Source organism: Salvelinus fontinalis, chromosome 12 (assembly GCF_029448725.1).
Source record: "Salvelinus fontinalis isolate EN_2023a chromosome 12, ASM2944872v1, whole genome shotgun sequence".
In the NCBI taxonomy this organism is placed as follows: Eukaryota; Metazoa; Chordata; class Actinopteri; order Salmoniformes; family Salmonidae; genus Salvelinus; species Salvelinus fontinalis.
The window spans coordinates 31,397,689-31,424,701 of NC_074676.1; the positions used below are offsets into that span (position 1 = coordinate 31,397,689).

The 27,013-nt window shown below is 44.6% G+C and overlaps 1 protein-coding gene across 5 annotated transcripts in view; it reads right to left on the reverse strand.

Moving 5' to 3' along the window:
* LOC129867178 (protein NDRG4) overlaps positions 1-16,962 on the reverse strand; it is a 35,993-nt gene extending 19,031 nt beyond the window's left edge. For 2 of the 5 annotated variants that reach the window (XM_055940402.1, XM_055940401.1), the window contains exons 1-4: positions 16,822-16,962; positions 15,303-15,376; positions 9,336-9,426; positions 3,018-3,056 (exon numbers count right to left, since the gene is read on the reverse strand). In XM_055940402.1, coding sequence (XP_055796377.1) covers positions 3,018-3,056; positions 9,336-9,426; positions 15,303-15,376 — 204 coding nt within the window. In that variant the 5' untranslated portion in view covers positions 16,822-16,962. Of the gene's footprint in view, positions 1-7; positions 296-3,017; positions 3,057-9,335; positions 9,427-15,302; positions 15,377-16,821 lie in introns of those variants that run through there. The other 3 variants (XM_055940405.1, XM_055940404.1, XM_055940403.1) reach the window with 2 other exon arrangements.
* Positions 16,963-27,013: the final 10,051 nt, after the last annotated feature.

Here is a 27,013-nt window from a genome sequence, read left to right on the forward strand (position 1 = left end):
CACTCACCCCATCCCAGCATTCAGGCATGGTGCCTCAGTAAGCGTGCTCAGCGGTGGAGGAGAAAGAGGAGGAAGAATGGCAGGAGGAAGAGGAGGAGGAGCAGCCAGTGGAGACGAGACAGACAGACAAACAGACAGACAGAGCCAGTCCTCTCCTGTAGTGGGACTAGGTCCTGGCTTTAGAGCAGAGCCTGCTGGGGGATTCTGCTGGTGGTCTCTTTGTCTCGTCTTGTCTTGTCTCGCCTAGCCTCGTCCTGCTCTGGGGCTGAGCGCTGCAGTGCTGTGCCCCCTCTCTTCCCCCGACACCTTATAAAGCCCACCATAAGGGCGTGCCGAACTCAAGCCTATTCGCTGCCAGTGCTGCCTCTCTGCACATGATTGGTTGGCTGCTCTGTCAGTCACAGCAGGTTCTCTGCTGTGCTCTTGTTTTGCTCTCTCATCAGCACCAGTGCTCTGTTTCAGGAGAAGATGGCTTATCTCCCTCTCTCTTTTTCTCCCTCTCTCTCTCATTGACCCTGTCCTACCTGTCTCCTCTCCTTTCCCATCCCTCTTATTGCTCCTTAACAGTCATGGACGGTGATGCATAAACAAATGCTTAGCTTGCAGTGAGATTTATTTTTACAAATAAAATTTAAACAGAGAACAGTGACGTCTCTTTCTGTCTCTGTGCAGCAGCAGCAGCAGCAGCCAGTAGGCTCCTCCATGCCTCTGTGTAATGGGACATTGATGGGACAGTAACTGGCCATAGGTCACCAGTAGAGCGGAGCAGAGTACTGTATGTGCGTACGTCTACTCAGAGAGCAGGAGATGATGGAACAGTGCTGACTACAGATCAATATGGCAGTAGTGGCTCTCTCTGCTGTAGGTTACATTTATTCACACCAGGAGCCATTGTCCATATTCTCCACAACATCATTTTTTTCTTTCTCTCGTCGGTATCCGCCTTTCCTGTGTACAGGGAACTTAGCAAGCTGACTCAACTGTAAACTCTCCATGTCTCTTTCTCTCTAGCTCGGTCCCCCTTTTCTGCGGAAGAGAGGGATTAACCCACTCCCCGGCTGACTCAACATTTCCAGTCTTCATTAAATACACAACCTCGTTCTCTCACCCATAATCATATGCACTGTCATCACACACACACACGCAAGGACACCCTCAGCAAAACACACATACAAACATTTACATTTTTAGCTTTTATACATTTTCGTAATGGTCCCCAGTGGGAATAGAATCCACAACCCTTGCGTTACAAGGGCAACACTCTGCCAACTGAGCTACATGGCACCATACAATCAACCACTTTGTGATACAACTTGAGGCCTGCTGATTTGTGCAAAGCATTTAACAGATAGAGAGAGAAGGGGGGGGGGGGGCTACAACAGCACCTAGATCTTCTGCACAGATAATGTCAGACTTGGGCCCTGACAGGAAATGGTGTTCCAAAAAAAGTCCAGTTGCCAGGAACACAAATAAAATTTCCATCTAGACAACCGTTGCCCAAGAGCACACAAAAAACTATACCTCCCTTGGCCTGAACATCAGCACCACAGCTAATTTCACCAAACTGGTCCTGGGGCTCTGTTCACAAACACACCCCACAGAGCCCCAGGACAGCAACACAACTACACCCGACCAAATCATGAGAAAACTAAAAGATAATTACTTGACACATTGGAAAGAATTAACCAAAAAAACAGAACAAACTGGAATGCTATTTGGCCCTAAACAGAGAGTACACAGGGGCAGAATACCGGACCACTGTGACTGACCCAAAATTAAAGAAAGCTTTGACTATTTACAGACTCAGTGAGCATAGCCAGACTCAGTGAGCATAGCCAGACTCAGTGAGCATAGCCTTGCCGTAGGCAGACCTGGCTCTCAAGAGAAGACAGAGCTGCACTTCCTAACCACCTGCCAAATGTAGGACCATATTAGAGACATATTTCCCTCAGATTACACAGATCACAAAGAATTAGAAAAAAAAATCTACATTTGACAAACTCCCATATCTATTAGGTGAAATACCATAGTGTGCCATCACAGCAGCAATATTTGTGACCTGTTGCCACACGAAAACGGCAAACGGTGAAGAACAAACCAGAAGAAAAGGGCGCCCATTGAAGAACAAACTCATATTCATGTTTATTTATTTTCCCTTTTGTACTTTAACTATATCCACATAGTTACAACACTGTACATAGCCATAATATGACATTTGAAATGTCTTTATTCCTTTGAAACTTTTGTGAGTGTAATGTTTACTGTTCATTTTCAATTGTATATTTCACCTTTGTTTATTATCGATTTCACTTGCTTTGGCAATGTAACATATGTTTCCCATGCCAATAAAGCCCTTTGAAATGAGTTGAGTTGAGAGGGTGAGAGAGGGGGGAAGAGGGAGGCAGAGGGGGGCAGAGGGGGAGGTGAGAGAGGGGGGAGGTGACACTGGAGGTGTCAGACAGAGGGGAGAAAGGAGGTGTCTAGACGATTAGTCATATCTCTGATTTCATCGCTACGTGGATTCATGTTAAAATAGACTCTGAACATCACGGTACAGAAATCAACTTCTAAGGACTTCAAAACTACTGTGGTTCTGCACTGTGTGAGATCTGCTGTGTGATAGTGAATGATTCCATCAGTATGTAGTGGTCCCAACTCATATTAGGCTGTGCCATGACCAAACAGTCACTTCTCCTTCTCCCCATCTTCTTCCCTCTTCTCCTCCCAATGAGTCACCATGGTTACGTGGGTGAGTGTACAGCACAGGAGGTTGGTGGCACCTTAATTGGGGAGGACGGGCTAGTGGTATGGAGCGGAAGATGTGCAATGGTATCAAATAGGTCAAACACATGGTTTCCAGGTGTTTGATGCCATTTTATTTGCTCCGTTCTGGTCATTATTATGAGCCGTTTCCCCTCAGCAGCCTCCTGGGATGTACAGTAATAACAACAACCAGAGAACGATACAGAGAGAAAGAGAGTACGGTACATTGAAAATATAGAAAACCGTTTCAGTACCTTCCAGTCTCCAATGGGCATCAGGGTCTCACAGTTCTCCTAGAGAGAGAGAGAGAGAGAGAGAGAGAGAGAGAGAGAGAGAGAGAGAGAGAGAGAGAGAGAGAGAGAGAGAGAGAGAGAGAGAGAGAGAGAGAGAGAGAGAGGAGAGAGAGAGAGAGAGAGAGAGAGAGAGAGAGAGAGAGAGAGAGAGAGAGAGAGAGAGAGAGAGAGAGAGAGAGAACAGAAACAATGTCAATTGTCAATTGTCAATGTCAATTGACGCTCATTATGACACAGTCACTCTGGTTAAACCTATGAGACGCCACAGGGCTGAGAAGGCTGTTCGAGATGAAGGGATGGATCCAGAGAGTAACATAGATAGATGCTGTTTGGGTCCAAACAAACAGATCGTAGGAGAGAGGAGAAAGGAGAGACAGAAAGATGCCTTTCCCTGCCCGAAGAGTCAAACCAGAACCCAAGTTTCCCCTAGACGTCAGTGTAACAAGGAGGACATGCTCTATAGAGGTTAAATACTGTATATAGAGGTTATATGAAGAGGTTATATCTATAGAGGTTAAATACTGTATATAGAGGTTATATGAAGAGGTTATATATAGAGAGGTTATATCTACAAGGTTATATCTCTAAATGTTATATATAGAGAGAGGTTATATCTATTGAGGTTATATATAGAGAGGTTATAGAGAGGTTATATATAGAGAGTTTATATCTATGGAGGTTATATCTACAAGGTTATATCTCTAGAGGTTATATATATAGAGAGGTTATATCTATTGAGGTTATATATAGAGAGGTTATATATAGAGAGATTATATCTATGGAGGTTATATCTACAGGGGTATATCCATATATAGAGAGGTCATATCTATAGAGGTTATATATATAGGTTAAATCTGTAGAGATTATATCTATAAAGGATATATCTATATACTTACCTTTTTTTAACTAGGCAAGTCAGTTAAGAACAAATTCTTATTTTCAATGACGACCTAGGAACAGTGCCTGTTCAGGGGCAGCACGACAGATTTGTACCTTGTCAGCTCAGGGATTTGAACTTGCAACCTTTCGGTTACTAGTCGCTCTAACCACTAGGCTACCCTGCCGCCCCATATAGAGAGATTGTATCTATAGAGGTTATATCTACAGAGGTTATATCTATATATATAGAGGTTATATCAATAGAGGTTATAAATAGAGGTTATATCTATAGCGGTTATATCTATAGAGGCTATATACACTGCTCAAAAAAATAAAGGGAACACTTAAACAACACAATGTAACTCCAAGTCAATCACACTTCTGTGAAATCAAACTGTCCACTTAGGAAGCAACACTGATTGACAATAAATTTCACATGCTGTTGTGCAAATGGAATAGACAAAAGGTGAAAATTATAGGCAATTAGCAAGACACCCCCCAAAACAGGAGTGATTCTGCAGGTGGTGACCACAGGCCACTTCTCAGTTCCTATGCTTCCTGGCTGATGTTTTGGTCACTTTTGAATGCTGGCGGTGCTCTCACTCTAGTGGTAGCATGAGACGGAGTCTACAACCCACACAAGTGGCTCAGGTAGTGCAGTTCATCCAGGATGGCACATCAATGCGAACTGTGGCAAAAAGGTTTGCTGTGTCTGTCAGCGTAGTGTCCAGAGCATGCAGGCGCTACCAGGAGACAGCCCAGTACATCAGGAGACGTGGAGGAGGCCGTAGGAGGGCAACAACCCAGCAGCAGGACCGGTACCTCCGCCTTAGTGCAAGGAGGTGCACTGCCAGAGCCCTGCAAAATGACCTCCAGCAGGCCACAAATGTGCATGTGTCAGCATATGGTCTCACAAGGGGTCTGAGGATCTCATCTCGGTACCTAATGGCAGTCAGGCTACCTCTGGCGAGCACATGGAGGGCTGTGCGGCCCCACAAAGAAATGCCACCCCACACCATGACTGACCCATCGCCAAACCGGTCATGCTGGAGGATGTTGCAGGCAGCAGAACGTTCTCCACGGCGTCTCCAGACTCTGTCACGTCTGTCACATGTGCTCATGTGCTCAGTGTGAACCTGCTTTCATCTGTGAAGAGCACAGGGCGCCAGTGGCGAATTTGCCAATCTTGGTGTTCTCTGGCAAATGCCAAACGTCCTGCACGGTGTTGGGCTGTAAGCACAACCCCCACCTGTGGACGTCGGGCCCTCATACCACCCTCATGGAGTCTGTTTCTGACCGTTTGAGCAGACACATGCACATTTGTGGCCTGCTGGAGGTCATTTTGCAGGGCTCTGACAGACGCTGACAGACACAGCAAACCTTTTTGCCACAGTTCGCATTGATGTGCCATCCTGGATGAACTGCACTACCTGAGCCACTTGTGTGGGTTGTAGACTCCGTCTCATGCAACCACTAGAGTGAGAGCACCGCCAGCATTTAAAAGTGACCAAAACATCAGCCAGGAAGAATAGGAACTGAGAAGTGGTCTGTGGTCACCACCTGCAGAATCACTCCTGTTTTGGGGGGTGTCTTGCTAATTGCCTATAATTTCCACCTTTTGTCTATTCCATTTGCACAACAGCATGTGAAATTTATTGTCAATCAGTGTTGCTTCCTAAGTGGACAGTTTGATTTCACAGAAGTGTGATTGACTTGGAGTTACATTGTGTTGTTTAAGTGTTCCCTTTATTTTTTTGAGCAGTGTATATATAGGTTATATCTATAGAGATTATATATAGAGGTTATATCTTTAGAGGTTATATATAGAGGTTATTTATATAGGTTATATCTTTAGAGGTTATATAGAGAGGTTATATATATAGGTTATATCTATAGAGGTTAAATCTCTCTCTATATATAGGTTATATAAAGAGGTTATATATATAGGTTATATAAAAATTGTTTATATATAGAGGTTATGTATAGAGAGAGATTATATCTACAGAGGTTATATGTAGAGAGGTTATATGTAGAGATGATATATATAGAGAGGTTATATATAGAGGTTATGTATATATAGAGGTTATATCCATAGAGTTTATATACAGAGATTCTGTATATAGAGGTTATATAGAGAGGTTTTGTATATAGCGGTTATATCTATAGAGGTTATATATAGAGAGGTTATCTATACAGGTTATGTATATAGAGATTATACATATAGTTTATATCTTTGAGGGCATATATAGAGGGTATATCTATAGAGGTTATATATAGAGGTTTTGTATATAGCGGTTATATCTATAGAGGTTATATATAGAGAGGTTATCTATAGAGGTTATATATAGAGGTTATATCTATAGAGGTTATATATACAGAGGTTATATATAGAGAGGTTATATATAGAGGTTATGTATATAGAGATTATACATATAGTTTATATCTTTGAGGGTATATATAGAGGGTATATTTATAGAGGTTATATATATAGAGGTTATATCTATAGAGGTTATATATAGAGAGGTTATATATAGAGAGGTTATATATAGAGGTTATGTATATAGAGATTATACATATAGTTTATATCTTTGAGGGTATATATAGAGGGTATATCTATAGAGGTTATATATATAGAGGTTATATCTATAGAGGTTATATATAGAGAGGTTATATATAGAGAGGTTATGTATATAGAGTTATATCTATGGAGGTTATTTATATATAGATGTTATGTATATAGAGGTTATATCTATAGAGATAATTTATATATAGAGGTTATATCTATGGAGGTTATTTATATATAGAGGTTATATCTATAGAGGTTATCTATAGAGAGGTTATAAATAGAGAGGTGTTATATCTATAGAGGTTATATATATATAGAGGTTATATATATTGAGGTTATATATAAGTGTTATATATAAAGGTTATACGGTTATATGTAGAGGTTATATATAGAGAGGATACATATAGAGACATTATATATAGAGAGAGAGGTTATATATAGAGAGGTTATATCTGTGGAGGGTATACTGTTGTTGAATCAGACCAAGCATCATTAGAGTGGTTTAAGAAAAATAGTCCCCTAACCCTTAGAGATCCTGAAGGTGGAATCCTAGTGCATTCATATACAGTGGTTTCAGGAAACACAAAAGGATTATACATAAAAACACAGATGAGGTGAAGAAAAGAAGAAAGTTGTCAAATGGTTGCATTATTATCAGAACACATCAGCAGTCCATTGATAGAGGGTGATGCCATTAAGATCAGAGACACGACTAGAGAGGGGTATGTCATGCACTTGTTCTTAGAGGTGAGACAGCAGGTTAGTTGCTTCAGTGGGGCGGTCGGACCAGCAGGTGTCACTCTTGTCCTCTGGAGCCCAGATGTGACTGCAGTAGCACAGCATGGTGGGGAGGGAGCTGTGGCACTGTGCTGCTGGTGGCTGGATGCATGTTGTTCTTCAGGAAGTTGAACATTTCTCTATATGAAATGATCCTGTGTGATTATCTGGAAGTATGACACCCTGCTGATTCTATTACTATAGGCTGTGCATCAATGGTTTCTTCCCCCTGTTGTTTGTGGCCTCCATATTTATGTGACTCAGCATGTGTTGCAGGTGAGGATAAGCTATGTAAAGGCGCAACCAATAGCACAGCTGAAGGAATCCGAGATTTGGTGCCCCCACTGGGCGAGGGGACTAGTCCCCCTGCAGGGCGTGTTCTGGGTTTGTAATTACCGGGATGCACCCACTGGACTGATTGCGGGTCTGGCCGAGCCAGTGCCGCGCGATCACATGACATTGTTGTTGGGGGTGACTTGAGTTAGAGTGGGTTAGTGAGGGGCGCAGGGTTTGCACAGGGGAGTGCGTTCATACACCACCCTTGGTCTTTCTGTGTCATAAACACAAACAGAGGTGTGTTACAATGGCTGATCAGTCCACCTCAGAGGTCCAGGCCGGGAGAGACCTGGAGGGGTGAAGACTACAGATGTAGGATCTTAATTTGAGCCAGTTTGCTACAGCAGGAAAATAATCCTGCAGCAGTAAAATAAACCTGCAGCAAAATGAAATGTGATTTATTTTGTGGATTATAATTAATGAACATTTTTTGTAGGGTTTGATACATTTTAAGTTAGGGCAAATCAAGTATGACATTTTAAAGTGGAAAACCTTAAATACACTACACGTTTGCATTTCCTGTTGTGTAGGAACATTCTCATCAACAAAAGAGTGATCAAATTAAGATCCTACATCTGTATCTAACAGACCTGGGAGGTCATGACCCACGTAGAGGAGGACAAGAGAGGCAAGGCTGTCTGGATAAGCTGCTGTCATGATGTCATCCTGATCAAATCAAAACACAGTATTTTAAAGGAAACAAATAAATCTGGGTCACACATCCACTCCACATAGCTCTTTATTTCAATTTGCACTGTAAGTCCTCATGGTTAATTACCACTATGTAATAATCAGCAATAATCAACATTGCTTTGATTAATACATTTTTACTTGGCCTCTGTGTTTTAACGGCCACTGTCTTGATATTGTCTGAGTAATCAGTTTCTCCACTCTCTCAATCATTATCAAGAATTTTTTTTTTTTTTTTTTTTTTGTGTAGGGTGCTGTCTTTCGGATGGGACGTTAAACGGGTGTCCTGACTCTCTGAGGTCATTTAAGATCCCATGGCACTTATCGTAAGAGTAGGGGTGTTAACCCCGGTGTCCTGGCTAAATTCCCAATCTGGCCCTCAAACCATCATGGTCACCTAATAATCCCCAGTTTACAATTGGCTCATTCATCCCCCTCCTCTCCCCTGTAACTATTCCCCAGGTCGTTGCTGCAAATGAGAACGTGTTCTCAGTCAACTTACCTGGTAAAATAACGGTAAAATAAATTTAAAAAAATTATGCTAAGAGAAGTATACTGTTGCTGTCACTGGTTTCTGTAAGACCTTGCAGTCTCTCAACTCCCCCATCATTTCACACTCCTAAATGTGAATATTAATGCACTGTATGATGAATCCCTCCTACACAATTAAACACATTTTCTGTTTCCCAACCAGGACACACACAAATACACTATTATATCAACTACACACACTTGCACAAATGCACAAAAATAAATGAGTATTCCAATGCACGCACGCACAGAATAACTAACAAACAGACACACAGACACACACACGCACACGCACACACACACGCACGCACACACACACACACACACACACACACACACACACACACACACACACACACACACACACACACACACACACACACACACACACACACACACACACACACACACACACACACACACACACACACACACACACACACACACACACACACACACACACACACACACACACAGAGGTACATAAAGAAAATGCTCACCATTTCAGTGTCTTGTCCTCTCTGTTCTTGCAGTAGGGGTTTCTCCTCAGTAAATTGCTGCTCCTTCATCCCAGCCATCCTGGAGAGCAACCTGCAATTACCATGGCAATGCACACCTGAGATTACATAGCCCACTTTGTTACTTTAGTAAAACCTCTTAAATCCATCCACCAACTCAAATCCCTGCAGCAAACCCCTATCAGAAGGTTTCTTCCCCCAATAATGATCTACAATATATCAACCATGGTTTCTGTGGCTGGGCCTGGGCGAGTCCATTTTCTACTTTTTCCAATATAATTGATTCACCAGCCTCCCAATGTTTTCATAGTCCCCTTATGTTGGACATGTAAAGGGAGGTCCAGTGATGCACAGTATCTGAATAGAGAATACATTCTGGTGTTAGTCTGTTGGAAAACAGATTTAACAGTAGTAGTCTGTTCTCTTTGGGTCTCCAGTGGTTTCAGCTCATGGATTGGGTCACAGACTGTTGAATAAAGCAGGTCTGAGGACCCAGCCAGACAGTCAGACAATGAGCTTCCCCATTAGGATATAATTAAACTCCAGCAGTGTGGCTGATGACAGTGGACACAGAGGGACTCTATCAATTCTGAGTGATATGTTGATACAAGGGCACCGCTAAACCCATTGAGAGCAGAGCAGAATGTAACCTCTATTTAACTAGGCAAGCCAGTTAAGAACAAATTCTTATTTACAATGATGGCCTACACCGGCCAAACCCGGACGACGCAGTGGCAATTGTGCGCCGCCCTATGGGACTCCCAATCACGGCCAGGTGTGATACAGCCTGAAATACAGCCAATGCACACATGGACTCACACACTTAAGCACACATATGCGAGTGCACACACACACACTCACAGTTGCAGTTAGACATTGCATATACACATTGTGCATGCACACACAGACACATTAACTTGTTCATTGTCAAGAAAAACAAATGCAACAAGATAAAAGAAAGCTTATTGAATAAAACATTTACAGATGAGCAAGACATAAAGGTAAAGAAGCAGTAATGAGTGACTGCCAGCACAATAAGCATGTACAGTATGGGAAATATGGAAACCTATGAGACTAACAACTAGTCCTTCCTGGATTAAGTACCTTACTGGCAGAAATATAGACTCAGTTATCACCAAAAGATTTTCTGTTTGAGTCTCCCTATCAAATTGAGTCAGGCACGGAGGAGCTGTGGCCCCATAAATATTTAGAAACGGTAAGTTCACACCGTGACAGGTTGTTTAATGACTGGGATGCAGTAAAATCATCAGCTGGACAGCTCTCTCTCTCTCTCTCTCTCTCTCTCTCTCTCTCTCTCTCTCTCTCTCTCTCTCTCTCTCTCTCTCTCTCTCTCTCTCTCTCGCTCTCGCTCTCTCTCTCTCTCGCTCTCTCTCTCTCTCTCTCTCTCTCTCTCTCTCTCTCTCTCTCTCTCTCTCTCAGCTGTTTCCAAACCTGTCTTTGTGTACCATGAACACCCTTAAACAGACAAAACCCAGATGCAGACAATGCAAAATAAAAGTAATTTGCAGATACTTGAAAACCAAACCATACTCCTCTCTTTGTTGACAACACTGTTGCTGTTCTCTGTTTGAAAGTGACCTTTGCATAAGCATGACAATGGGCCCATGACCAGTTTTAATTAGGAACTAACCAGACACCAGCCTCATCAATCTGCCTGCTTAACTCTCAGTCTCTCTCTCTCTCTCTCTCTCTCTCTCTCTCTCTCTCTCTCTCTCTCTCTCTCTCTCTCTCTCTCTCTCTCTCTCTCTCTCTCTCTCTCTCTCTCTCTCTCTCTCTCTCTCCCTCCCTCCCTCCTTATATAAGATGGCTCACTGTGAAATCAATTATCATTACACAGTCTATATTTGTCCCTGTTGACGCTGTTTCAAACCCACTGATTTGGGTTTAGATGACTCATTACTTTTATTTGCTTGCTGCTTTATTTCATATTCCCTAAATCCACAAATATGATTTTAGATTTTTTTCTGAGGAACTATTCATCGCACTAATGGAATTAAATGAGTGGGACTTCATTCACCTAAAATGAGTCTGATCGGAAACATCAACTTCACTTTCCAGTGGTGCAGGTGGTGTGTGTGTGTGCATCCATGGTCTATGGAGTCAAAAGGGTCAAGTGCTACTTCTTAGTCTCTTTTCATCCAATGTGGGCCTGGGGTCTGCTCTCTGAATCTGCTCTCTGGATCTGCTCTCTGAATCTGCTCTCTGAATCTGCTCTCTGAATCTGCTCTCTGGATCTGCTCTCTGAATCTGCTCTCTGAATCTGCTCTCTGGATCTGCTCTCTGAATCTGCTCTCTGAATCTGCTCTCTGAATCTGCTCTCTGAATGTGCTCTCTGAATCTGCTCTCTGAATCTGCTCTCTGAATCTGCTCTCTGGATCTGCTCTCTGAATCTGCTCTCTGAATCTGCTCTCTGAATCTGCTCTCTGAATCTGCTCTCTGGATCTGCTCTCTGAATCTGCTCTCTGGATCTGCTCTCTGAATCTGCTCTCTGAATCTGCTCTCTGGATCTGCTCTCTGAATCTGCTCTCTGGATCTGCTCTCTGGATCTGCTCTCTGGATCTGCTCTCTGGATCTGCTCTCTGAATCTGCTCTCTGAATCTGCTCTCTGGATCTGCTCTCTGAATCTGCTCTCTGAATCTGCTCTCTGGATCTGCTCTCTGGATCTGCTCTCTGGATCTGCTCTCTGGATCTGCTCTCTGGATCTGCTCTCTGAATCTGCTCTCTGAATCTGCTCTGTGAATCTGCTCTCTGGATCTGCTCTCTGGATCTGCTCTCTGGATCTGCTCTCTGAATCTGCTCTGTGAATCTGCTCTCTGAATCTGCTCTCTGAATCTGCTCTCTGAATCTGCTCTCTGAATCTGCTCTCTGAATATGCTCTCTGACAGTAAAAAGAAGATGAGGTGAAGTTTATTTTTCTTCGTGAGGTTGAAGATCTTCCTTTTACAGTATTTGGTCAAGGAGGGTAAAATAAATCTGTTCTCCTTTCTCATACCCCTCTCTCCCTCTCCTCTGTTCTTTAATCGGGCCTCGGTTCTACCCAGACTTTGTTGCCATGACAACCACCAGCAGCGCTGTCGGCCCAGCCCGGCTGGGTTCTAACAGGACCTGGTTTAGCTTCTCTTTTCCTTTTAACATCATCTCATTTCCACCAGCTGCTCCCCGCTCCCATCTACCCCCCCCCCCTATCTCAGTCTGGCTGGCCATGCTCCATTCCCACCCCATCATGTATATCTACTGTAACAGCACTCTCCCACTCTCATGGAGTTCATAGGGTGCAGTGCTGGAGGGTTACTGAGAATCTCTCTCACAGGGGGATAAGGTCCATTCTGTGTGACTCATATCTGTGATAGAGAGTGAGTGAGGCTGAGTGTGAGGGAGGGAGATAGACACAGCCAGTGTCTGAAAGAGGCTATGGGGAGATGGGGACGACAAGGCTGTGGGAAAAGCATTCTGCTGGACAGGAAATCAATGGGATGTGTATGTGGGGGGAAGCATCAGACCAAATGCACAAATTCAGAATCAATACCTGGAAACTGGGCCAGGTTCAGCTCTGTGTTATGTGTGTGTACAGTGTGTGTGTACAGTGTGTGTGTGCAGTGTGTGTGTGTGTGTGTGTGTTTGAACAGTTTGTTTTTCCCAGAAATTGAACAAAACTGACCCAGCAGTGATCCCTAAAAAACATCCAGAAAGGCACTGTGACTTGATTCATGATTTTTCAAGCCTTCTCGCTGTCAGTAACATAATTAACTCTGGTCCGGCTGATTAATTAGCCATATGGACGATAACATTAGAGAGGATTAAAGGCCAACTCATCCAAAGGATAAAATGGCCTTTTTCCGCTCTGCAGCAGAGAGCACAGACCACACCTTCACGCTTGTGGAATCTAACAACCCAAGAAACAAAATCAATTAAACACACTAACAAATTAATATCGGAGAAAGAGAGGAAGGGAGCACAAACAAGAACACTGGCCATACCTGAGGCTTTGCGCTTACTGATAGATCCTGGATTAAAACATCCCAAATGGGACCATATTCCCTATATAGTGCATGACTTATGACCAGAGCGCTGGTCAAAAGTAATGTACAATATGTGACCGACCGGCTCAAATCGGTCTCATGTCGCAAAATATGAAATTGTGTTTTTTTTACATTGGATAAACTTAGAGACTACAAAATGGTAACGACAGCCCTGTGGATTCCTCAGGGGCCACTGTTCTATCAGGCTGTCTCTGATGCCAGCTCTGAGAGCAGCACAAACATGGAGATAGAGATAGGCTGCCTCCCAGTACTTTTGACCAGAGCCCTATTGGACATATTCCTACAGGACTGGCCGAAAGTGGTGCACTATAAAGGGAATAGGGTTCCATTTGGGAGGCAAGCCTATCTCTATCTCCATGTTTGTGCTGCTCTCAGAGCTGGCATCAGAGACAGCCTGATAGAACAGTGGCCCCTGAGGAATCCACAGGGCTGTCGCTACAGCCTGCCTGACCTGGCTTGGCCCTGCATCCTGTCACTAAGTACCCTGTGCTATGGGACAGAGCAAGCTGGACAGAAGGGCACGGCATATGACTCTCAATGGGATCCGTGCAAAACAGAGAAGGAAGAGGCAGGGGAGCTCTTAAAACCTTCCCGACTGACCACTACTGTTTCAGAAGACTTCATTTTTTATCGCTGCATTCGTACTTGTATATCAAAAGATGGATCTCTTAATGATTTTAATATTAAATGCGATAGGCCTACTGTAAACGAGCCAATAGAAAGTACTATAAGTATTGTAGGTAGATGTGGAAGTATCTGCCCTACATTGACTGCCCTGATCTTGGAAGCTTCTTGGAATCTCTTAGAAATCCAGCCCTCTTCTTCCACCTGACTCAGTTTTGTTAAAGGTTACATAGTGGTGGATACCTACACTTGCCAGAAAATCCTGTTTTATCTCATGGTACAGTATGCTGCCAGGCCCTACATTGGATGTCAGATGTCAGCCGTTAGTGACAACAGCCTCGCCCAGTAAAGGCACACTCAATGACCAATATGTCAACTAGCTACATCATCCCCTTCAATGAAATCACCCATTCTCTGGCTATTCTAAGCTAAACATCCACAACATTTCAGCCTATAGCACGCAATGTCTCTTTATTGTCCCCCAAACTCAGGTTGTTTGATTGAGCAGGACAATTTGTATTTGAGATATTGAAAACTAAAAGTAGTAAGTAAGGTGGTTAGTCTCAGGAAACAAATCCAAAAGCCTAAACAGAGAAAATATGCAACAGGTTTCAACCACTTGACAACTAGCTATACCTTATGCCAAAAGACTATCAAAGAGATGATAATACTGAGTTTTTAGACTATACCCACAAACCGTAAAGCAAGGACATGATTAGCATGCAAGATGTGTGGAACATGCAGTTCCGTCCAGACTGGTACAACACAGTACAGAAACAGCCATGGTTGGGGTTGAAGTTGATGGCTGGTACTATAACACACACATAGAGAATGTGTGCTGTGATGCTTGGCTACAGCTCTTCTGACCATCATTAATAGGGCCTTAATGGGGTGATAGTGAGATACGATTCATCAAATGATGTGTTGGTCCAGTGCTCTGCTGTGATTGGTCCATGGCTCATGAGTCTCTTTCAACTTTGCCAAAAAGTGTTTAATGACTCAAAAGACATGTTCCAACACCGAGCAGCAATCAGATTCATGAGTTGTGGTCCAAGGCTATGCAGTGATTGGCCATTGGCTTGTACTCCAGCACAATAAGTTACGGTCCACAAGCTAGGCCTTGGTGTGGAACACTGCAGTCATCAGCCCATGGCTTTAAGAAGGATGGACAGTGAATGGAAGGAGTGATGTACGAGACGCCAAAAACACAAGTTATGGAAGCTATATACAGTATATGAAGTCCATTCCAGAAGGCACTACGTACATGGTCTGCAGCAGGCTCTGCGGCACCGAGCAGTTAGCCTTTGAAGAGAAGTTCCAAAACAATCCGGGCCCCATCTATCAGTACAAAATAAAATCATCCATTGGTGATTGAAAGAAAGAGGGGAAAAAAGTGAACAGCAAAGTTTAAGCCATATCATCATGACTCATAGGTCGATTTTTACAGTGATAGGAACAGAGCAGCTTTACATGGAGGAACAAACACACCGGGTATATTGCTCTTTGAAGTTTTATCAATACCCAGAAGCAGCAGAGAAACAGACCTGGTCCCATACAGTGGGCTTTGTTGAGCTTGCATATGCTAAAGGAAAAAGTGAACCTCATAACTGTTATTTTTACACTGTACAGGGTGAGAATACAACCTAATAAACAGTGTGAATTAAATAACAGGAACATTGTGTCTAATGTCCAATTGTTAAAGCGTTTGATCCTATAATCAAATGTACAGTATTAGGGTTCTCCACCAGTCTAATATAATACAATGAATTGGGGCTGCACCAATATGTTTTCATATTATCTTGTCGACAGAAACTGTACAAATGAACAGAACATATTTCTCACAGGGTGAAAATCATACATATCAGCATTTACCTTCATCCCAGACCAGGAGCATGTCATCATTTTTCTGACAGATGGTGATCACTCACAACATGTCAGGCCTGACATTCAGCCTCAGATCTCTACGTTTTTCCTACAGGTCCCAGTGTGCAACTACCATTCAACAAGGCAGGCGGCCGTGCACACACAGCATGTAAATTAACATCTACAGACACACACAGGTATCAAAGGAGAGGTAACAGATATCCGATTTAAATGTCCTCTGATGAACTCTTTATTGAAACTGTAAAACTTGTAACAGTCTATTTGGACCAGAATATCAACTGTCCTGCCTCTATCTCTAACTCTGCCACATGCAATGGCCTCAGATGTGAAGTTTGGTTTTTTTGTGATTAGTGTGGCTGCTGTTTATTAAAGGGTAGGGTAGAACGTAAACCGTGTTCTACGGCTGACACACAACTGAACACAACAACGGAAAGCAGTTCGCTGTTCGCCAGTCTCTTCAACTGGAAAGCAGAAGGCCTGCACCTGGTAAGAAAGTTGGCTGTATATTCTCTACATGACGTATTAATACGCAGGCTGCCAGGGACGTCTAAAGGCAGTACTGTTCTATATGACGCACTCCTGTTTCTAGGGTTAATAAATTCAACCTGACGACCTCATACTCGCGCCAATGCAGAGGCTGGCACACTGTCCTACAGCACTGGGTCACAGTCAGAGTCTCACTTATACAGCTAGGAGGAGACAGTAGAGGATCTGGGGGGCTAATGTCTCTATACTGTCAATTCCCTCTCCCATCATCTATGTAATATAACGTCCTTATGCACTACAAAAGAGTTAAGTCAAGCTTTGCAAAAATTTGTTCTGTCATTCTATCTCATGTAGGTATTTTGTTATCTGATCCAAACTGAGCACAGTGAACATACAGACAGATAAGAACTTACCTGCTGTGGTGGTTTGAGCTGCTAGGGTGGCTGTTGATGCGTCTGGATTTTGCAGTGCCTCTGTTTCCCTCTCTCTTTCCCCCAGTCTGTTCTGGTCTGTGTGTCTGTGTGTGCTACAGAGAAAGGCTGTCTACTCTATGGGTTCTCTGCTACCCTTTCATCCTCCCTCCTTCTTTCTCTCCAACTCCCTCCCTCCCTGATAATAAACAGAGAGCACGTGTTATCCCCGATGATGCAGCATGAGAGCGCCACCACACTAAAAGATCAGAGGCGAGGGAGGAGAGAGGAGGGGAGAGGGGAGAGGGTGATGAAATTAAACAGGGAAAAGTGAAAGTGATGGAAGGTAAATTAAATAGAGGATAGAGATAAGGAGAGATGCTGAGAGCCTGCTTGAGAGAAGGATATGGTCATAAAAGTGAGATTTAGAGTGATAGAAGATAAAGGATAGATCCTTTTGGGGTAACAATTATTGCTCTTGAAAACAGAAGAGTGAAGCTTCCACTGCACCAATAAGTTCACAATTATGTTTCAGAATACATAGAGTTTCAGAATACTATTTTTAACAACACCCACAAAATGACACAAAAAATATAGTACATAATGGATTTATCATTCCCTTTGACACATTTCAACTCACATTCAGCCTCTCTCAGGCTCCCTCACACCCACACAGGCATAAACCAATACAATGAGCTACCGGGGATCAGACGGTTTACTTTTGAACATAATGTTTTTTCTCCTTTGATATCAAAACACAGTGGACATCATGCAGACAACATTGGATCTGTGTTTATTTGCTGAATCCAGAGAACATGCCGCATCACATCTCTCCCCTCTCTCTTCGCACTCTGTTGTCCCTTACGTCTAGATTAACGTCTGTTTTCTTCATTTCACAGTGACAAAGTGACCTACTTTAGAACATCAATGTGTGACTGACTAGACACAGAGTGTTATCAGACTGACTAGACACAGAGTGTTATCAGACTGACTAGACACAGAGTGTTATCAGACGGACTAGACACAGTGGTATCAGACAAGATGGAGCAATTGCCAAAATCTCTTTCATACCTTATTTATCTCAGCTAAGAGGAGACTGTTTGTATGCAATAATTAAAAAAGGTTTCAAACAGGGGTGCAACTTTGGTTTTAGAAGTGGGGGGGGCATCACTTTTTTTTAAATTAATAAATCGGTCGGAGGCTTTCGCATGGTCCAAAAGCACACCGTTACCTCGTTTTGTATCACATTCCAGTGATAAAACTGTGGGGGGAATGCAATTTCAGAATGTGGGGGGGACATGTCCCCCTCGTCCCCAGTGAAAGTTGCGCCCCTGGTTTCAAATATGCTTATGTCTAACGTATGTGAATTTACGTTCATGAAATGTAATCATTACTGTAAATTATATTCTACGTGTTTTTCTCCTTGTAAGTGGAGGTAAACTGGTACATTATTTGAGATAAATCACACATGTTTTTTGTTATTGTATGGTATCTCTCTTAAGATATATATCAATCATAAGCTATCTAGAGATAGGTCGACACAGCTGGAATGGATGTCTGAGGGGCATTTGTTATAATCTTCCCTGGTTAGAGGGAAAAGGAAGAGTTGACAAGATCCCCCCCTCCCCCATCGTCTTAATCTGGGCGATCAATTCGACTGTGGCACGATGACCAGCCTATTGAATTAGTGTGTCCTGGTTATTGAGTCATCCCTCTGTGTGCCTGGCAGACATTTCAGCTTGGATGTCGGCTCACCACTTCAAGCTCAACCTCTTCCTCCTGGGAAGGCCTGCGAGCTCCAAGACATCTTCATCACGGTTAACAACTTCATGGTGTCCCCCTCCCAGAGTGCATAGAACCTTGGCGTGACCCTGGACGACACTCTGTCATTCTCTGCTAACATCAAAGCAGTGACACACTCCTGCAGGTTCATGCTCTACAATATCTGTAGAGTACAACCTTTCCTCACACGAAGCGGCGCAGGTCCTAATCCAGGCTCTTGTCATCTCCCATCTACTGTAGACTACTGAAACTCTCTGTTGTTTGGGCTCCCCGCTTGTGCTGTCAAACCCCTGCAACTTATCCAGAATGCTGCAGCCCACCTCATATTCAACCTTCCCAAGTTCTCCCATGTCACCACACTCCTCCACAAACTTCACTGGCTCTACCACAAGACCATTGTGCTTATCGACGGAGCAGCAAGTGGAACTGCCCCTCCCTAACTTCAGGCTATGCTCAAACCCTACACCCCAACCCGAGCACTGTTCCGCCATCCTCTGGTCTCTTGGCCGCCCCACCCCTATGGGTGGTCAGCTCCCGCTCAGCCCAGTCAAAGCTCTTCAACCCAATTGAACAGCTCTCCTGGCACCCCAATGGTGGAATCTGCTTCCCCTGAAGCTAGGACAGCAGACTCACTGCCCATCTTCCCGAAGACGTCTGAAACCCTACCTTTTCAAAGAGTATTTTCCTACTAGCACTGGCTTTCCTGATAACTACTTTATTAAGGGAACATGTACTTGCTACCACTGTGATATGTGGTTGTCTCACCCAGCTACAGTATCTTGACTCTTGAGATGAATGCACTAATTGTAAGTCACTCTGGATACGAGCATTTGCTTAATTACTAAAATGTGAATGTAAAATGTCTGAGAACGGTATTGCGTTGCTATGGCTCTACGGTCTATTGTCTGTTTTGACTGTTCAGACACCTCAGAAATGTCTCATGCAGCTCCTGACAGGCTGTCAGACTCAATCGGTTGCTCACAGATGAGGATGTGCACTTTAAAGAGGTATGTAGAACATGTCTGTACAATTGTATGCATTTGTGAGAAAGATGGTAGTAGTATAGTGGGTGTGATGTGACTTGAGTAAATGAGGGATACAAAGTATATTGAAAGCAGGTGCTTCCACACAGGTGTGGTTCCTGAGTTAATTAAGCAATTAGCATCCCATCATGCTTATGGTCATGTATAAAAAAGCTGGGCTGGCCATTATTTTGTCAACTATGGCTATGCCCCCATAGGATGGCAATGCCCCCATCCAAAGGGCACGAGTGGAGTGGTCACTGAATGGTTTGTTGAGTGTGAAAATGATTTAAACCATATGCCATGGCCGTCTCTGTCACCAGCTCTCAACCCTATTGAACACTTATGGAAGATTCTGGAGCCTGAGACAGTGTTTTCCACCACCATCAACAAAACACCAAATTTCTCGTGGAAGAACGGTGTCACATCCCTCCAATAGAGTTCCAGACACTAGAATCTATGCCAAGGCGCATTGAAGGTGTTTTGGCTCGTGGTGGCCCAAAGCCCTATTAAGACACAATGTTGGCGTTTCCTTTGTTTTGGCCGTTACCTGTATATCTACACTAGCTACACACAGTACCAGGGTTCCAATTTATTTTAGGTTCAGTGAGGTCACTGTTGAACATGGAGTGCATACAGTTGTACAGATTGTCAGAGCGTACCACCACAGCCTGGTTGTTGACCACCACCATGAGTGAGGAGTGTCATCTTTTATTATTATACACTTATGGAGTGACATGTGTCACAAGCTGTAATATCAAAGTCTCATAAATAATCTATCTAGCATCCTGAGGCTGCCAGTGCGGTCATCTTGGACACAGCCTTTCGTCAGAGCCCGCTTTACTAGAAAAATATCTCCTTTGGGCCAGTGCTTCGATCAGTTTCATTAACAGCAAGACCAAACATAAGTACATTTGACAGGAGCAGAAATACAAATAGAGGACCATGCTCTTAAGAAAGAGAACTGACAATCCACTGCTGGGACCAGTGCCATGTATGTTTTGGGGCCAGAGAGAGAATGTCCAAGAAAAGCTAATTTAGCAGGGTGAGTCACAGTCTACGCTGACCTGTTCGGTCTGGACAAAATGCTCAGTCTTCACCAGACAGATTAGTATACACAGTGTTCACAAACAGGGAGCAATTGGCCTTAATTTGTCTCTGTGCAGGGATACTGGTGATGATGGTCCGGTACAGTAAACAGGTCAGAGACTTTATTAGGTTGTAGACAGGAGAGTAGACTTGAGTAGAGAACAGCCGTTAGCTGAAGGGGCGTGGCCAGCTGAGAGGCTGAGGGGAGGCCTGGCACACTGAGGGACTGTGTCCCAAATGGCAACCTATTCCCTTTATAGTGCCCAGGGCTCTGGTCAAAAGTAGTTCACCAATAAGGAATACGGTTCCATTTGAGACACAGTGTGAAGTGGTGAACAGCCTTTGTGGGTTAGTTTTGGTTTAGTTCTGCGTGCTTATTGAAATCACTTTGATTCCATTTGTTTGCCCATTCGCTAACACTTCCAATTTCACAATCAATCACACCCAACATCTCCCTAGTGGGTAGCCCTCTCATTGTGCTGCATGTTGACAACAACATGCCTTAAACAGTAAATAAACTCCAACACTCCTATCTGCTGTCCATCTGTTCATCCATCGCCCACAGTAAGAGACCCTAATTGTCACCACTAATGCTCCTGTGCCAGTTGAGGGGCTGTGGTGGTGACAGGCACCCAGAGTGCCAGTGAGCTGAGTAATGACTCATCTGTGTGTTATGCTGAGATTGGGCAGCTCTCAGGCAGCGAGGGTGACTCTCCTCTGATGTATTTATGGAAACCTCTTCTCTTGAGACGCTCCCTTGTCCATTGACAGAACACCCAGTGCTACATTCAATCCACCAACAGAGAGGTATAGAACACAGAGATAACCAGGGATCAAGGCAGAGAGAGTCAATCAAGACAGAAAGAGAGATAGATGAGTGGTAACACTTTACATGTACAGTGCCAGTCAAAAGTTTGGACACACCTACTTATTCAATGGATTTTCTTTATTTTTACATTGTAGAATAATAGTGAAGACATCAAAAGTATGAAAAAAACATATTAAATCATGTAGTAACCAAAAAAGTGTTAAACAAATCAAAATATATTTGAAATTTTAAATTCTTCAAAGTAACCACCCTTTGCCTTGATGACAGCTTTGCACACTCTTGGCATTCTCTCATCCAGCTTCATGAAGTAGTCACTTGGAAAGCATTTAAATTAACAGGTGTGCCTTGTTAAAAGTTCATTTGAATTTCTGCCCTTCTTAATCCGTTTGAGACAATCAGGTGTGTTGTGACAAGGTAAGGGTGGTATACAGAAGACAGCCCTATTTACCACCCTGCATACTACTGCTGGCTTGCTTCTGAAGCTAAGCAGGGTTGATCTTGGTCAGTCCCTGGATGGGAGACCAGATGCTGCTGGAAGTGGTGTTGGAGGGCCAGTAGGAGGCACTCTTTCCTCTGGTCTAAACAAAGATCCCAATGCCCCAGGGCAGTGATTGGGGACACTACTCTGTGTAGGGTGCCGTCTTTCGGATGGGACGTAAAACGGGTGTCCTGACTCTCTAAGGTCATTAAAGATTCCATGGCACTTGTCGTAAGAGTATGGGTGTTAACCCCGGTGTCCTGGCTAAATTCCCAATCTGGCCCTCAACCATCACGGTTACCTACTAATCCCCAGTTTACAATTGACTCATTCATCCCCCTCCTCTCCCCTGTAACTATTCCCCAGGTCGATGCTGCAAATGAGAACGTGTTGTCAGTCAACTTACCTGGTAAAATAACGGATAAATAAAATAAATAAATTTTAAAAAATTGGTAAAATACCAAGTCCATATTATGGCAAGAACAGCTAAAATAAGCAAAGAGAAACGAAACGACAGACATTACTTTAAGTCAATGCGGGACATTTCTAGAACTTAAAGTTTCTTCAAGTGCAGTCACAAAAACCATCAAGCGCTATTATAATACTGTCTCTCATGTGGTCCGCCACAGAAAAGGAAGACCCAGAGTTACCTCTGCTGCATAGGATAAGTTTATTAGAGTTACCAGCCTCAGAAATTGCAGCCCAAATAAATGTTTCACGGAGTTCAAATAACAGACACATCTCAACATCAACTGTTCAGAGGAGACTGCGTGAATCAGGCCTTCATGGTCGAATTTCTGCAAAGAAAACACTACTAAAGGACACCAATAAGAAGAAGAGACTTGTTTGGCCCAAGGTTTATATATATTTTTATTTAACTAGGCAAGTCAATTAAGAACAAATTCTTACAATGAAGGCCTACCCCAGCCAAACCTAGGCGATGTTGGGCCAATTGTGCGCCGCCCTATGGGACTCCCAATCACGGGCGGATGTGATTGTAATATTTGTGTTGTGGAGAAATGACCAGGCAGGAGACGGGAGTACAGTAAGATTTTGTTTAGTCAAAACCTCTCGTGCTCTACAGTTCCCGGGCACAATAGTGCGCATGTGCATTTCCTATTAGGTGTAGTAACGTAACACTGTCGTAATACATCACTGCTTTGTAACAGCATAGTAACTAATATAAACAGATGTAGATCCCAGATACTACACTTGTAACGTCCTGACCAGAGTTCTTATGTGTTTTGCTTGTTTAGTGTTGGTCAGGACGTGAGCTGGGTGGGAACAGAACCACCCACCCCACTCGGACCAAGCAGCGTGAGTACGAGCAGCAGCGGCCCACTACACAGGAATCCTGGACATGGGAGGAAATTCTTGAGGGTAAAGGACACTGGGCTCACATTGGAGAATATCGCCGCTCTCGGGAAGAGATGGAGGCAGCTAAAGCCCAGGAGCGGTGGTATGAGGAGGCAGCACGGAAGCGTGGCTGGAAGCCCGTGAAGAAACCCCAAAAATGAAAAATGTCTTGGGGGGGGGGGGGGGGTGTTAGCTAGCTACATAGTTGTCTTTGCTGTCTTTGTATCTAAGATAATTGTGTAGTTTAGAGTAATCATCTAGCCAGTTATCGAGGTTACCTAGCCAGCTCCACTTTTAAACAAAGTCAGCTAGCCAGCTATTTTCGCCGTCCTAACGTTGTCAACACTGCTAGCTAGCCAGCTAGCCAACTTCTACCGAAACAGTACAACGGAACGATTTGATTAGTGTAGTGTTAGCTAGCTACATAGTTGTCTTTGCTGTCTTTGTATCTAAGATAATTGTGTAGTTTAGAGTAATTATCTAGCCAGTTATCGAGGTTACCTAGCCAGCTCCACTTTCAAACATAGTCAGCTAGCCAGCTATTTTCGCCATCCTAACGTTGTCAACACTGCTAGCTAGCCAGCTAGCCAACTTCTACCGAAACAGTACAACGGAACGATTTGATTAGTGTAGTGTTAGCTAGCTACATAGTTGTCTTTGCTGTCCTTGTATCTAAGATAATTGTGTAGTTTAGAGTAATTATCTAGCCAGTTATCGAGGCTACCTAGCCAGTTATCGAGGTTACCTAGCCAGTTATCGAGGCTACCTAGCCAACAACACTTTCAAACAAAGTCAACAACGCAGCCACTGCTAGCTAGCCTACTTCACCAGTCAGCAGTACTGCATCATTTTAATCATTTTAGTCAATAAGATTTTTGCTACGTAAGCTTAACTTTCTGAACATTCGAGACGTGTAGTCCACTTGTCATTCCAATCTCCTTTGCATTAGCGTAGCCTCTTCTGTAGCCTGTCAACTATGTGTCTGTCTATCCCTGTTCTCTCCTCTCTGCACAGACCATACAAACGCCTCACACCGCGTGGCCGCTGCCACCCTAACCTGGTGGTCCCAGCGCGCACGACCCACGTGGAATTCCAGGTCTCCGGCAGCCTCTGGAACTGCCGATCTGCGGCCAACAAGGCAGAGTTCATCTCAGCCTATGCTTCCCTCCAGTCCCTCGACTTCTTGGCACTGACGGAAACATGGATTACCACAGATAACACTGCTACTCCTACTGCTCTCTCCTCGTCTGCCCACGTGTTCTCGCACACCCCGAGAGCTTCTGGTCAGCGGGGTGGTGGCACTGGGATCCTCATCTCTCCCAAGTGGACATTCTCTCTTTCTCCCCTGATCCATCTGTCTATTGCCTCCTTTGAATTCCATGCTGTCACAGTTACCAGCCCTTTCAAGCTTAACATCCTTATCATTTATCGCCCTCCAGGTTCTCTTGGAGAGTTCATCAATGAGCTTGACGCCTTGATAAGTTCCTTCCCTGAGGATGGCTCACCTCTCACAGTTCTGGGTGACTTTAACCTCCCCACGTCTACCTTTGACTCATTCCTCTCTGCCTCCCTCTTTCCAGTCCTCCCCTCTTTTGACCTCACCCTCTCACATTCCCCCCCTACTCACAAGGCAGGCAATACGCTTGACCTCATCTTTACTAGATGCTGTTCTTCCACTAATCTCATTGCAACTCCCCTCCAAGTCTCCGACCACTACCTTGTATCCTTTTCCCTCTCGCTCTCATCCAACACTTCCCACTCCCCCCTACTCAGATGGTATCGCGCCGTCCAAACCTTCGCTCTCTCTCCCCCGCTACTCTCTCCTCTTCCATCCTATCATCTCTTCCCTCTGCTCAAACCTTCTCCAACCTATCTCCTGATTCTGCCTCTTCAACCCTCCTCTCCTCCCTTTCTGCATCTTTTGACTCTCTATGTCCCCTATCCTCCAGGCCGGCTCGGTCCTCCCCTCCTGCTCCGTGGCTCGACGACTCATTGCGAGCTCACAGAACAGGGCTCCGGGCAGCCGAGCGGAAATGGAGGAGAACTCGCCTCCCTGCGGACCTGGCATCCTTTCACTCCCTCCTCTCTACATTTTCCTCTTCTGTCTCTGCTGCTAAAGCCACTTTCTACCACTCTAAATTCCAAGCATCTGCCTCTAACCCTAGGAAGCTCTTTGCCACCTTCTCCTCCCTCCTGAATCCTCCTCCCCCTCCCCCCTCTCCTCCCTCTCTGCGGATGACTTCGTCAACCATTTTGAAAAGAAGGTTGACGACATCCGATCCTCGCTTGCTAAGTCAAACGACACCGCTGGTTCTGCTCACACTGCCCTAACCTGTGCTTTGACCTCTTTCTCCCCTCTCTCCCCAGATGAAATTTCGCGTCTTGTGACGGCCGGCCGCCCAACAACCTGCCCGCTTGACCCTATCCCCTCCTCTCTTCTCCAGACCATTTCCGGAGACCTTCTCCCTTACCTCACCTCGCTCATCAACTCATCCTTGACCGCTGGCTACGTCCCTTCCGTCTTCAAGAGAGCGAGAGTTGCACCCCTTCTGAAAAAACCTACACTCGATCCCTCCGATGTCAACAACTACAGACCAGTATCCCTTCTTTCTTTTCTCTCCAAAACTCTTGAACTTGCCGTCCTTGGCCAGCTCTCCTGCTATCTCTCTCAGAATGACCTTCTTGATCCAAATCAGTCAGGTTTCAAGACTAGTCATTCAACTGAGACTGCTCTTCTCTGTGTCACGGAGGCGCTCCGCACTGCTAAAGCTAACTCTCTCTCCTCTGCTCTCATCCTTCTAGACCTATCGGCTGCCTTTGATACTGTGAAGATCCTCCTCTCAGATCCTCCTCTCCACCCTCTCCGAGTTGGGCATCTCCGGCGCGGCCCACGCTTGGATTGCGTCCTACCTGACAGGTCGCTCCTACCAGGTGGCGTGGCGAGAATCTGTCTCCTCACCACGTGCTCTCACCACTGGTGTCCCCCAGGGCTCTGTTCTAGGCCCTCTCCTATTCTCGCTATACACCAAGTCACTTGGCTCTGTCATAACCTCACATGGTCTCTCCTATCATTGCTATGCAGACGACACACAATTAATCTTCTCCTTTCCCCCTTCTGATAACCAGGTGGCGATTCGCATCTCTGCATGTCTGGCAGACATATCAGTGTGGATGACGGATCAACCCCTCAAGCTGAACCTCGGCAAGACGGAGCTGCTCTTCCTCCCGGGGAAGGACTGCCCGTTCCATGATCTCGCCATCACGGTTGACAACTCCATTGTGTCCTCCTCCCAGAGCGCTAAGAACCTTGGCGTGATCCTGGACAACACCCTGTCGTTCTCAACTAACATCAAGGCGGTGGCCCGTTCCTGTAGGTTCATGCTCTACAACATCCGCAGAGTACGACCCTGCCTCACACAGGAAGCGGCGCAGGTCCTAATCCAGGCACTTGTCATCTCCCGTCTGGATTACTGCAACTCGGTGTTGGCTGGGCTCCCTGCCTGTGCCATTAAACCCCTACAACTCATCCAGAACGCCGCAGCCCGTCTGGTGTTCAACCTTCCCAAGTTCTCTCACGTCACCCCGCTCCTCCGCTCTCTCCACTGGCTTCCAGTTGAAGCTCGCATCCGCTACAAGACC